The sequence below is a fragment of the Haliotis asinina genome, chromosome 14, assembly GCF_037392515.1.
Source record: "Haliotis asinina isolate JCU_RB_2024 chromosome 14, JCU_Hal_asi_v2, whole genome shotgun sequence".
Taxonomy (NCBI): Eukaryota; Metazoa; Mollusca; class Gastropoda; order Lepetellida; family Haliotidae; genus Haliotis; species Haliotis asinina.
Window position 1 is genome coordinate 42,620,630 of NC_090293.1, and position 14,572 is coordinate 42,635,201.

The 14,572-nt window shown below is 41.4% G+C and overlaps 1 protein-coding gene across 1 annotated transcript in view; it reads right to left on the reverse strand.

The window, feature by feature from the left end:
• Window positions 1-5,999: 5,999 nt before the first annotated feature.
• LOC137260628 (low-density lipoprotein receptor-related protein 1B-like) overlaps window positions 6,000-14,572 on the reverse strand; it is a 30,352-nt gene continuing 21,779 nt past the window's right edge. The window contains exons 3-7 of the mRNA XM_067798226.1: window positions 14,357-14,560; window positions 13,319-13,481; window positions 10,771-10,895; window positions 6,648-6,813; window positions 6,000-6,099 (exon numbers count right to left, since the gene is read on the reverse strand). Coding sequence (XP_067654327.1) covers window positions 6,000-6,099; window positions 6,648-6,813; window positions 10,771-10,895; window positions 13,319-13,481; window positions 14,357-14,560 — 758 coding nt within the window. The remainder of the gene's footprint in view (window positions 6,100-6,647; window positions 6,814-10,770; window positions 10,896-13,318; window positions 13,482-14,356; window positions 14,561-14,572) is intronic.

A 14,572-nucleotide genomic window follows, 5' to 3' on the forward strand; every position in this document is an offset into this window, starting at 1 on the left:
TTTTATCCTAGAGGTACTTTACACAGGCAATATTCGGTTACTGCCTATCGGATAATTCCAAATATTATCTCACCCTTTTTGCGAACACCTTGCAATCTGTAGATGGTACGGGGACAGGTGATGTCGTCTTGAGGTCGGTCAGAGAGAAACATTTGTTGCTTGATTCGCAAAATATCACTCCTTTGGAACCGTGAATGTTGGAACATTTCATAGCACACTCGATGAGTGAACGAACCACAACAACAGCATCCGACGTGTTAACGCCGTCACCTACAGTGGACGCTACGTTATTATAGTATCTGTTCGTGACAATTAGAGATGTGCTTGAAGCGATGAAACATGCACAATAAGCCCATATAACATCCATCTTCATCTTAGGAAGAGTGATGTATTTTGCAACAGAATCCAACGAGACAAACCTTATCTATGCCCGTCCCACCACAAACCACTGCTTTCAGTGACTAATCAATGTTCTTTAAAGGCAGTACAGTGACGGCGCAAAACTTGTCAACACCAGTTCTGTGACTAAGCAAGGCTCTTCAACGACAGGCTAGTAACAAGTCCAGGATTTTCAGTGACCACTGTGTGTCAAAACTGGGCTTTTGGACAACAGCTCTTTGTCAGCCCAAAGCTCTTCAGCCGCAGATCTGTGTCAAGTCAAGAAACGTCAGTTCTGTGGCAAAACTAGGTTCCTCAAAGAGAGGTCTGTAACAAGTAAAATCTCTTCCATGACCTTACTATTGCAAAACGTGGCTTTTCAGCAGGCTTTTGGCAAAACAAAGCTCCTAAACGGCAGTTCTGTCACAAATCGGGGGTCTTCAATAGTCTCTCTCTTACAAAACGTGTCTTTTCAACAGGCTTTTGACAAAGCAAAACTCTTCACCTGCAGGTCTGTTACAAGTCAAGTGTCTTCAGTAATCTTTTTTCAAGGTCTGACAGGGCTGGAAGACAAAGGCTTTTCAAAAGTAGCTTTCTGTGCACGCTAAGTCGTTGTGCGATGGCCATGTGATGCTCAGCGGAACATGTGAAGAGCTAACAGGGGTGAACAAATTAAGACTTCAAGAATTGCTCTCGATGGCACGTCCAGGAACTCAGCAATATATGGAGAGTCAGTCATCAAATCGTCCATATTTACATAATGAAACCTTTTATGGAGCCCAAGTAATTACAGCTAGGTTCCATAACAAATCATTAATACAATGTATTGATTACTGAAGTATTTTGCGAATCACAAGAAACTCTCGATCGGTTCATTGAGAGGCACATGTCTGTAAATACTGCATTCAATTTCCCTTACATGAGTGAATATCCTGACAGACCAAACTTGGGCACATGCTTATTCACAGGGGTATTGTCAATAGTCTACAATAACTACCTGTTTGGACAACCAGTTAGCTTGTTTAATGCCATGCAGTTTCATTATACTAATCTGTCTAATATAATGACAGTCGAAACACACCCATGTTGAAACAGGAACCGTTGAAAATGTTTCTCCAATGTTGATTGTTTGGTACAGATATCATAGCTGGACCTTAAGCGTGAAGTATTTCGGCGACTGTTTTCAGTCTGTTCTGATATAAACTTATTTTCGTTTAGCAAGTTGATGAAGATCCGGGTTAGAACTAAAGGGACTGGGTGGCCAGGCTCGCTGACTTGGTTGACATACGTCATCGTATGCCATTTGCATATGTCGATACTGCTGCTGTTGATCACTGGGTTGTCTGCTCCAGAGTTAATTAGACTGTCGTAATTTAGCTGGGATATTGCTGATATTACCGAACGACTAAATGTGTGTTACTTTTGTCGGTCAGGTTTTTTTTATTGTTTGTTTGGGTTTTTTCTGTTAGCATTTTGTTTGTTTGTTTGTTTGATTGTGTTATACATACGTTCGTTTACAAGTAAAACGCTATTGAAACACAATAGTGCAACATTCCATATACGTGAAATGCACATTCTAATTTTGTGTTTTCTGGACAAGACAAAACATTATAACAATAAAACATACTCATTATATTTTCCATAAATGTTTATCGATATTACTTGAAGCAAACCACTTTGAATGTTTTTTTCGTCTCATGGCTGATGCATGCCATTGGAACTTTATTGCGTAGAACGGTGTTTTGAATGACGTCAGTCCTCAGGCTGTCTAATCCAAAATCGATGTTTTACACACCAAAGTCATGTTGCTATGATAATGATGGCGGTGCGGCGTCAAACTAGAATTGTCTGAGTGAGTTTAGTTTTACACCGCACTTAGCAACATTCCAGCTATTTGGCGGCTACAAATAATCGGCTTTGGACCACGCAATAAAGTGATCAACAGCATGAGAATCGATCTGCGCATGTGGGAACTGATGACACGTGTCAACCAAGTCAGTGAGCCTGACCACCCGATCCCCTTATCGCCCCTTACAAGCACAGTCGCCTTCGTGGAAAGCATGGGTTGCTGAAGGCGTATACTGCTCCGAATCTTCGCGGGCCGTCAAACAAGAAAGAACCAAACAGACAAACAAACATAAATAACGTGTTCGTGTTTGTAGATGGGGTTTATTTATACCTATCTTACCTCACACATAAATGTCGTTTTCTGACTGGCTAAGCGCTATTCTACTATTTTAATGTACTCCGCATACAGGCGATGTATTGTTTTCAATGTACACCGCTGGGAATTCTAAACTCTTCTGGTGCTTCGTGGTAGTACTTCTTTGTCTCGAATGACATTGGATCACGCATCAAGCACGGAAATTACCGATGTTTTGCGATTATAAATCGATGGAAGGGAGATAACTCTAAATATCTTTACCTTGTGTCGTCTGCAAAATAGCGATGCGCCTCGCATTCAGCAGAAGTGCTTCAAGCAGTTCAAAATTAAAATCAAGGTGTTCGGTAGGATAAATACGTTGTTCACTGGTCCCTCGGGGTCCATGGGCACGTGTACCCTCGAGGTTTGTTTATGTTCCTCTCGCCATGCTGACTCGGGGAATATACACACCTCGAGGGTACATGAGCCCCTGCCCCGCTCGCCACCAGTGAACAACTTATATTAGCAGAGGTGAAATGGACAAAGAACTTCAGAGAAGCTTCGGGTAATGAAAAATCATATGGCACGTTTGTTACGGCTAGTTAGCGATCATTATTTGAAGAAAATATTAAGGATGTTCTCACCCAAAACTGTATCACAGTTGAAGATGTATTTGAAAGCTCAGCCCACTGTCTCTGTAATTCTTCCACACTTTTATTCGCATATTCTAGTCATCCTATTCGTGGCATTCATACAGCTCACTTATAAACCGGCAGTACCAAGCCAAACCACGCAGTCAGTATCATAGTGTATCTTGCTTAAATACAAAATAATTAAAATAACATTTTAGATGGAACAAGTGCGACATTTCGTTTGCGGCATATGTTGATATTGTTTTGGGACTGGGTGACCTTGTTGCACAAACGTTAACTTGTCAGACGGAAGAACCCGATTTATTCCACGATAAGGGTATTATTTCCCATCCATCTAGACACAAGCAGATTGGGTGGTCAGACAGCTGACTTACTTGATTGCATGTTGTCAAATTCCACGGAGATGGCACCATGAGCAAATGTTTAACTCTGGATTTTCAGATCTAGACTTTAAAAAAACCCAGCTGGAATATTGTTGATGTTCGGCATTAAACAACAAACAAACAACACAGATGCTGTAACAATATTATTTTGGAAAACTATATTCACTCACAATTACAGCTCGTAGAACATTACAAATAGACATTTCGTATGATGATCATGTACTTTTACCTTACCTCGCACACAAATGTCGCTGTATGATTGACTGAGCGCTCTTCAGTTACTGTCAGTGCACCCCATGTGCAAGCGAGGTGTATTGCAATGCACCCGCTGCCAATAGCAACTCATTCGGAACTTCGTGGTAGTTATCTCGAATAACATTGCATCACGCATCACGCACGGACATTACCAAATTGAATGTTTTACGAATACGAATCAGTGGAAGGGAGATAACTGTAAATCTGTTATTCTTGTGTCGTCCGACATATCTAGCGATACCTACAATAAATTGACTCGCATTCCAATAAATACATTTTCACAAAACGTTCAAATGTAGTCACTGAGAATATTAAGATGGGAAATTACACCGCGGCGACTTTACTAACACAACTCCAACGGGAAAACGCCCCAGCAAGTTGCAAGATCCGAATCGTTTGATTCACACAGATTGGCTGAAGTGTACGATCCGATACCCGTGCTTCAAACAGTTCAAAATTCACACTGAAGTGTTCGGTAAGATAAAAACATTCAGTGATCCCTCGAGTACAATGGGTTGAGGTACCATCGATGTTTGTTTATGTTCCAGTGGCCCTACGGGCTCGGGAACACAAACAAACATCGAGGGTCCCTCAACCCATGATCCCCTCGTGACCAGTGAACAACTTATAATGTGCATCGGTAAAATGCATAGAGCATCCTTTGTATCACAACTACCGGCCAAAAGAAAGTAGGCAATTGAAGTTGGATTTGATACAAACAAACAAAAAGTACAGACGTTATGTAAACTTTACCAGCACCCCTCCCGCTCCCTTGATAAAAAAGTATGATACCCGTATTAAATACATCATTATCGGATTGCCGTTTCTAGTTTGTTTGTATTTCCATGGTAACAAGTTTGACTTTGAATTTGGTGGAAGTGTTCTTTTCCAGGGCAGAACTGTAAAACCTCTCAATATTTCTGCACCAAACTTAAAACATAGATTGGTCTGGTGGTGTACTGGTGCCTTTTGGAAGTTTTGGAATTCTGAATAAAATATTTTTTTCCCGTTTCCATGGCAACATGTTCAACTTTGCCTGGCTTTGGTGAGTGTGCTCTTTCCTGGACGTCCGTTCACTATTTCTTCACCAAACTTGGCACATACATAGATCTGGTAGTGTACTGGTACCTTTTGGTAGTTTTGGATTTCTGAATAAACATACTTGTACGTTTTAGTGACAAGTTTGATTTTGACTGAATGTGGTGGTAGTGTTCTTTTCCGGAGCTGAACTGTAAAACCTTTCAATATTTCTTCACCACATTTGGCACATAGATTGGTCTGGTGTTGTACTGGCGCCTTTTGGTACTCTCCGTCCACTTTGTCAAAACATTTGACATCATCATACGTAGTAGACATAATCATGAAGACCATTTTGTCATTGCTGGGGATACAGATGACTTTGTCTTATTGTTTCACTTCATTTGAGCTTACATTTGCCAGGCAGTTTATATCGATATCTTGGACATCAGTCGTCTTGGTAGTCAAACACTGTATCTGTTTTCAGTCCTGCTTTTACGCATAGACAATCGCAGACATCCCTTATGCAGCGCAGTACTCACAGGGTCCAGTTCCACAAATTGAGACCCACACTTTGGTCCGACTGAATGGACGTCATATATGTTACTCAGTTATATCTTCAGCGTCAAGGTATACGACTTATACGACAGAGTGCCTGGCGAACCTTCAGTGAAAGCTGACTACATGCGTAACATGATGTTCCGAGAACGGAGATATTTACAAAAGATAACACACATGCAGGGAATGAGTGTGCTTGTGTGTGTGTGTGTGTGTGTGTGTGTGTGTGTGTGTGTGTGTGTGTGTGTGTGTGTATTGTGTTTGTACATATACGTATTTCTATTCCTATTTTATTACTCACTGTTGATTACAAAAAGCCTAGAAACGAAAGTGTATAAATAAAACCAAGTATACTGGCCTGCATACCTCACTCGTTCCTAACCTTTTAAATATGCGATGCTATGAGCATCACTGGCGAGTCCTCAGTATAGCTACATGTATTGTCTGACGGTAACATAGAGTGTTCAATAGTACGCGATCGCACTAAAGCTATCATTGTTATAATACTCTAACTTCAGTCAGAACCGATGTCAGTCGTGGCAAAAAGAAACGACTTTCGGTCCAAACATCGTCAATAAATGTTTGAGTTCAATAGGTTCAATAATTTTAATATCATTGTACAATAGCAAAATATTTTGTTTTCGATGCTGATATTTGGCCTTCAAGAATTCTTGCAGCAAGGGATCCATTCTTGTACCTCTTCTCCATATAACTGTAAAGAAGAACAGAGTTTATTAATTCGAGTTAGATAAGATGTGTATGCCACTGGCGATTAACGATTAACGATTAATGATTAACAATTTTCAGATCGGTTGGTGATATTGTCCTACACGTGATACCGCTGGATTGTTTTGTTGTTAGCAATTTCAGAACAAAATAAAATTGAATTCTCAAACATTACTAAAAATATACTTTGGCCATTTGGCATGCGAAAAATTGTCCCCCAAAATTGTCAAAACGGTGAAATTGTCGGTCCCTTTTTTGAGAACAAACACATTGAAGAAAGCGGCAAAATCAGTATTCTGTCTAGAGCAAAGCTGACACGTTTCCTGATAATATACAGCGAACAAAATGCAATGTCAAGCTATAGAATATATATAATAGTTTAAAATGATTGTCCACGAAGAGTTAATTCCCTTAGCAGTGCCCTTATCCTGCCTTTATCCCGATACCTATCGAGTACCATCTGACCCACCTGATGTGACTGAGTATTATACGTTCAAGTCATGTACAAATGAAGTATTGATGTCAATCACTCACTCCAATCTGTAGTAGATAAGGTAGATGAAGTCGTCGTAGAGACGTAGTCCACTGCACGAGCCGGTCACAGAGCTGCCGTTAGGGACCAGCTTGGTGTTGGTGGACGTCGACATGTCAAACACCCATACCTGGCCTGTCGACTTGGCGCACCAGTAGATCTTCTTCTCTGGAAAAAGTCGAGTAAATGAATAAATGCATTGCCTGCTCAAGTGAATTATCATTTGGCGGCACTGCGTTGAATACATCACAAGATCCAGAATTGTTGAACGGTGAGGTAAACTGTAGAGCACATAGAGTGAGTGAGTAATGGTTAGTACGTTAGTTAATGGTTTATAACGCGACTGGTGGATTTATGTGGAAGCAAAGCTAAATTCACTCACGATAAATCACAGATTTTAAACTCACAGAACAGATTCTAGTCCCACTCTATTCGAACCCAGACTTTCAGAATCAGACACCTAATCACCAGTACACAAAGTCAGTCATGTAACTTACTCAGCCGAGTGGGTTGTAGGTTCGAATCCCGGGTGGGACTAAAATCTTTTCTGTGAGTTTACTTGACTCCACTGTTATGCAATATTCCAGCAATTTCACGCTGAGGACACCAGAAATGAAGGGAATTGAACCCGGGTGTTCGGCATGACGAGCGAACGCTTTAACCACTAGGCTAGCCCACCCCGGTACTTTACCGACAAAGCGTATTCCAAAATATATATAAAATATGTTACACGAGTTTGCCTTTTCAGCTGAAAAGTTTGGGATACGGATTTCCAGTGGGCCTACAGTTTGTGTTTTCTATTCGTCTTGGACCTACAGATTTACTCTCATGCAAAGTTCGGACGCCGCTGAGGAACCGTTTTCCAACGTGATGCGCAGGTGGCTCACATACCAAAGGGACGCAACTCTGTCAAAAGTGCACCGACTATGCGCCGCCTTAAAACTATTTATGAAACCAACCAATGCAGCCAGCCAACGACTATGCAACTAGTTGACATATAATTGTATGTAGACTGTGAGGACAGGGGGCAAAAGGTATTATGTATATATTTCGCCAATGTTCCCAAATATCGATAAAAGCTGAATGACAAATACTAATCAACAGTGTTGTTCCGCTTTACGTGACTCTTTACCGCCAAACCTACTAACGCGGACGTAAAATATATTTTCATGCATGACATTTGAAAACTTTGGCCTAGAAAATCGTAGCTGTACATTGATTCAGTAAACGAGTAGTACTTAAATATGTGGGACAAAATTGTTGGATTTCACTGATAATAGCAACATCATGGCGTAGTACAAACAGGGACTGGAATCAAGACTGGTTCATTGTGACAAGCTGGTGCTTCACCCACGGGGCTACCCTCACCGCCCCTATGTGAACACAAAAAAACCCCTAAAAACAAAAAAACAACAACAACAAAAAAAACAATAACCTCCAAAAAAACAAAAACAAAACAAAAAAAACAAAACAACAAACAGTCTATGTAGTTGATATGTGTAAGTGTGCAATATTTATTTAAATATTTCAGCCTAACTACAGTTACACTGGCAGACTTGAAAAAAAAACTTGAGGAGAGATTAGTGCGGAGAGAAGCATTGCAGATTTTTTCAAAGTCCAAAGCGACTTATTCGAAACAGATCATGGCTTTATGCAAATATATCTCCGATGATATTGTATAACAAAGGACACTATTTAAATGCCCACTTTGAAATTAGACTTAGCTCCATTATAAATGGAATATCCACGAGCTTTTGGGAATGGTATAAGTGAACCTTTATAACCACTGAGCTGAAGCTATTGATCATTCGTCTCTGACCAAACTATTCAAGATTCAGCGCATTTGATTATGTGTTTACCCTTTTCACTAAATACTTGCATTATTTTTTATGGAAAAGGAAAAATGTGCATGTTCCATATTGCTGTTATGGGCCTTATGGTCTCAAGACCAAATTGTAATGATTATTCCCTTTCACTCTCATAGCGCTTGATGCAGCATTATAAATAAACCTGCAAAAAAATAAATAAATATGTGCAATCTGCCCATGCACGGTGCATGCAGGTCTTCATGTACAGCACGTGTTTGGAATACGTATCAATAATCTATCATAAATATCACAAATGTTCAATAAAACTAATATCATGAGGCAGTGAGGAGTCTTATCGTATTCCTGTCCCAACTGTCATCAGTAATAAATGCCATTGTTTCCCTTTTAGCCCAGCTATCAAGCATTTCAAGCATTGATTAAAGAAAAAGAAGTTATCCTGGTTTCTTTTTCTTTTTTGACACATGACCAGTGCTTATAGGTTGGGAAAAATCATTACGCCATGTGTACCTGTTTGGTCAGGATGTATATACGAACAGAAGAGTGTCAGTATGTTTTAACGCCGCATTCAGCAATATCCCAGCAACATTGCATTGGGGATCACTAGAATGAGCTTCACACATTGTAGAGAAGGAGGATCGAACCCGGGTCTTCAGCGTGACGAGTAACTGTTGTAACCACTGGGCTACCCCACCCCATGAACAAAAGATATTACAGAAACCACAGCTATTTTGATTCCGCGATGTTGAAGGGTTTTTGAAAGGCTGTCATTCATTTGCGAGCATAATGTTTCAAAAATCAAACAAATTAGTATCTGCACCTGTTGAGGAATAAACGTATTGTCGGCCATTGCAAGAATTCAATGTAGCATCAACATAAACACCACACTCCGATGAACTCACGTGAAATCCTATAACGTCAATCCTTTATAAACTCAAAACTAAATAAGGAACCATTCATTATTCCAGTTACCAGTGAAGATACCGGGGTAGAATAGGCCTTCAGCAGCCCATGCTTGCCATGAAAGGCGACTATGCTTGTCGTAAGAGGCGACTAACGGGATCGGGTGGTCAGGCTTGCTGACTTAGTTGGCACATGTCATCGGTTCCCAATTGCGCAGATCGATGCTCATGTTGTTGATGGATTGTCTGGTCCAGACTCGATTTTTTACAGACCGTCGCCATATAGCTGTAATATTGCTGAGTGCAGCGTAAAACTTAACTCACTCACTCACTCATTATTCCAGTTTGAAAACAGGCAGCATTGAATTATCTTATGAGGATTTTTATTATTTACGTGCTATTCACTTATACTCAAATTATTTACAGCTTGCGAACACTAGCGTAAGTGAGTTTAGCTTTACGCCGCACTCAGCACTATTTCAGCTCTGAGGCGGCGGGCTATAAATAGTCGAGTCTGGACCAGACAGCCTAGAGATCAACGACATGAGCATCGATCTGCGCAATTGGGAACCGATGACATGTGCCAACCAAGTCGGCAAGCCTGATCACCTGATCCCGTTAGTCGCCTCTTTCCACAACCATTGTTGCCTTTTATTACAAGCATGGGTTTCTGAAGGCCTTTTCTACCCCGGGTCTTCACTGGCCAGGTACATTTTGGACTACACCAAGTACTTAGGCCTCGTACTGAAGTATTTAACGTCAAGTAATTTACTTTCCACTGTAAAATATTGATTTCTTAATCGTACAACAACTGGTCATTATATGTTTGTTGTTCAGCGCGGCGCACAGCAACATTCCAGCTGTGTGCAGTGGTCTAGTAATAATCGAGTCTGGACCAGACGATCCGGTGATCTGCATCATGAGCATCGATCTAAGCGACCCCGTTAGTCCCCCTTTTATGGGTGCCGAAGGCCACATCTACTCAAGATCTTCAGATGTCTGCCACTGGTCATTTTTAAGGTGAGGCTGAAGTGACTATGTGGTGCCATCTATCGGCTGAGCTCAGGTTCCAATCTCAGATTTACTCTGTAATTCTGTCTCTGTAAGTATCAATTCTGACAAATCCAGTCAGTAAATGTCCTGATTATGGGTGGCACACATCATATTAAGTGATCAGCTAACAAATCTATCAATGCGACATAAATGCCTGGGTCTAAAAACTGGGTATGCGAAACTGCCATCAACCGATCACCCTGAGTACCTGTCTCCTTAAAGATTGACTCGTAAGTTGTTCTTAATGACAGCGACCCATATATCACCTTGCCACCGACTGTTTGCTTCCTGACTGATTGATTGATTCAGAGACGCATCGATTGACTGATTGATTTCACACAAACCGTTGAAGTCTATGTCCATGCCCCAGACGACCTGGGTTGACGTGAACAACGTCTCCACTGGCGACGGCCCCGGCAGCTTCGTCGACTTGACTGTCTTAAGAGCTTCGTCTGCCCAGTAAAGTGCGCTGTAGAAATACAAAAGAATATGATGATAGTGAGTGAATTTAGTTTTACGTCTCTTTAGCATTACTCAAGCATCACAGACATCCATTTGATCAATAGCATGAGCATCGAACTACCTAGCTGGGATACGATGGCATGTGTCAACTAATGGTGGTCCGCTAAGCTGAAATAATCAAAGATTGGTCGCAATGACTAAACAACAATCGATCATGTTTTTTCTTACAGTCGAACATAAACAATCTTGGAACACTCGTTTGCATTAACAATGTTTTTCACGAGGTTGGTTTTGTCCGTTACAACAAGCATTAAAAGCTCGTTCCAAGTCATCACTGAATTTATTTTAAAGACTCCAGGAAATTTATAATCATAGCATAATAATCATCTGAAAAAAACTCCGAATGAACTACACGTTTTTTTCTTCATTTTTCTATGCATTAACAAACATAACAAGGAAAATAGGATAAGGAAAGTTTACCAATTTTATCATCCAAATTGTGTGAGATCATATGGTATCTCCTAGGAGACATCGCTTTGACAGATTCTGCACAATTCCCTGACAATGCTATGTTGTCATGAACTGGATGACGTCACTACGCTATGACATCGCTTCTCTGCAAATCTTATGCCAGTGCTGAGTTCAGAGATGTGCATCTTTCATTGAAAACTAATGTACGAGGGGATGTCAATAAGTTTTGAGCCAGGTGTCACAGCCTATGGTTTAACATTGAACCTTGGGGTGTAGCTGATGTGATATATAAGTTTTGGTATCCTACTCTCAGAAGTTATTGAACAGCTCATATTGACAGAAAGAGACCCCCCTCACGGCAGTGAAAATGAATAAAAGTATAGAGCAGTAATAAAGTTTTTAGATCTTGAAGGAAACTCGGCGAAGAACATTGAAGAAAGGCTTTCAGCAGTTTATGGGAAGTCTTCCCCTTCATCTGCTACCATCAAACGATGGGTCAATGAATTTATGCATGGTAGAGGGAGTCTTGAAGATGACCCCCGTTCAGGTCGCCCAACAACAAGCACTAGTCAGGAAAACATTGACAGAGTGTATCACACTCCACGAGTTAGAGGAGACCACAGGCATTTCACACGGATCCATCGAGACAATTCTTCATGAACATCTCGTCATGTCTACGGGTGCCAAGAATGCTTACAGATGAAATGAAGCAAACAAGGGTCACCATAAGCAACTTCATGCTAACCAGATACAACAAGAATCCAGAAGATTTTCACATTAGGTGATGAAACCTGGATCCACCACTATGATCCTGAGAGGAAACAAGAATCCATGGAATGGAAACATGTCACTTCTCCCAGGACCATAAAGCCTCCAGATCAGTGCAGAAGGTAATGGCGACAGTCTTCTGGGATAGCAAAGGTGCCATCCACATAGATTACTTACCAAAAGGAAGAACAATGAATGGGGACTAATACGCTAACTTGTTGAGGCAAGTGCGACAGTCAATCAAGGAGAAGCGCCGGGGCAAGATCAGACGTGGTATTCTTCGACATCAAGACAATGCTCCAGTACACACCTCTCGCGTTGCAGCTGCTGCTGTCCAGGAATGCGGGTAGGAAATCTTGCCGCATCCCCCCTACTCTCCAGACCTGGCACCAAGTGATTACCATCTGTTCCCAGATCCCAAGAAACACTTGCGTGGAAGTACATTTCAGGATGATAATGAGCTTATTGCTGCTACTGAGGCTTGCTTTGAAGACCAAAATGGCGCCTTCTACAGAGATGGCATTAGCGACTGGCAGAAAAGATGGAACAAGTGTTTTGATTCACAAGGGGATTATGTTGGAAAATAAATGTGGTTCATACCAACATTTTGTGTTTTTCTGTGCAAGGCTCAAAACGTATTGACATCCCCTCGTAAAATGATAAATAGAATCTCACTTTCGTGTCTGTTGATGTCAATTATATCAACACTCGTTGATAAAGGTAAACATATCCTCGGCAACTCGTGTTGACATATTTGATATCAGTAGACAGAGTGTGAGATTCTCTATATATTCGATAACTGATCGGTTGTATTGAAGATCATCAATAAAGAGATTTTAATCAATTCCCGGCACTGGTGAGTGAGTGAGTTGGTTTTACACCGCTTTTAGCAATATTCCAGCAACATCACGGCGGGGGGCACCAGATCATGGGTTTCATGTGGGCTTCATGTGGGGACTCGAACCCGTGTTTTCGGCGTGACGAGCGAACGTTTTAACATCTTTGCTACCCCGCCGATTTTACCTGCAATACTCAATTATTAAAGAAGTTGTTAGAAGTCAATAAATGTCTCTGAAAATCAGAGCAGTGCCAAGCGTAACCAACAGATCCAGTGACAGTCACGGGACGTAGACCACCCATTTTCATTCAGGGTTAAATGTCCGTTTAAGACGGGTTGGTGGGCTGACGTACTTTTTCAAGGTGTCCAGTCTATTTTGGCGTGGTTTATAAACGTCGACATCGTTAGCGATGTTGCTCATGACGCCGTCAGGGGCCAGTCTTTCCACGAGGTAGTTACTTATTGAGAGGTATATATTGTCATCGAACATGTTGTTCTCAAACGCCATCAGGGTTCCTGAAACAAGTCAGAGATTTTAGAACTGTCAGATGTATGTTCTAAATAAATCGGCACATTCCGTCACCCCTCGCCACTTTCCGGAACGCAATAAGGACAATTCAGTTTGTCCCAGAGCAGTTTGGGTTGTATCGGATGTTATTGTATATTGCTCATGGTATAATTATTTATTTCATGATTCAGTGATCTGATGACTGGCTGAAAAGTGAACGAGTAATGTTTGACGCCGCTTTAAGCAATATTTCAGCAATATCGCAGGGGGTGCCACCAGAAATAGGCTTCAGGCATTTTACCCATGTGAGGAATCGAACCCAAAAGTTTTGGGTGACGAACAAATACTTTATCCACTAGACTACCCCACTGGTTGAAGAAGACGCACACGATTTCGAAAGCAAGAACATGACAACAGACAGTTCTCTGTCGGAAATGGATTATCGTGACGACCAATATGCACAATGCTAACAATAAGAGGAACACACAAAAACATTAAACGTCACCTTGACGAATTAAGCGACAATTGCTCACATTCTGGGAAACGGGAACACAGACAGGTTCAGAGGCGTCACTATGTACGGACAGATGGACACAGTACTCACCTGAATGCTGCTGACCTCCAGACAGAGGAGAGAGTAACTGAGGTTCTTTTTTAACGCCACCTTTATGACGGCGGTCTGTTAATATTCAAGTCTGGGCCAAACATTCCTGTGATCAACAGCATGAGCATCGATCTACGCACTTTAGCTTGATACGATGACATGTGTCAATCAAATCAGCGAGTCTGACCGTCCAGTCCCGTCAGTCACCTCTTACGACAAGCATGGTTTGTTAATTACCAATTCTACCCCCCCCAAATAAGACATGATGTACGCAATTACCTGTATATTTGCTCCCATGTGTTTGTTCGTCCGTTCCATCCAGCTTGACAGACGTGACTGGGTTAGTACCGAGGTAAAACCGTTCTTGGAATGGATGATAAAACATTGCTCGCACTAGCTTGTTGATCGTCAGGACATTTGTGCCATTGTAGTCAAACATGGTTATGACGCTGCTCTGCGCAATCGCCAGACGAGGGATACCGGCTGCAATGGGAA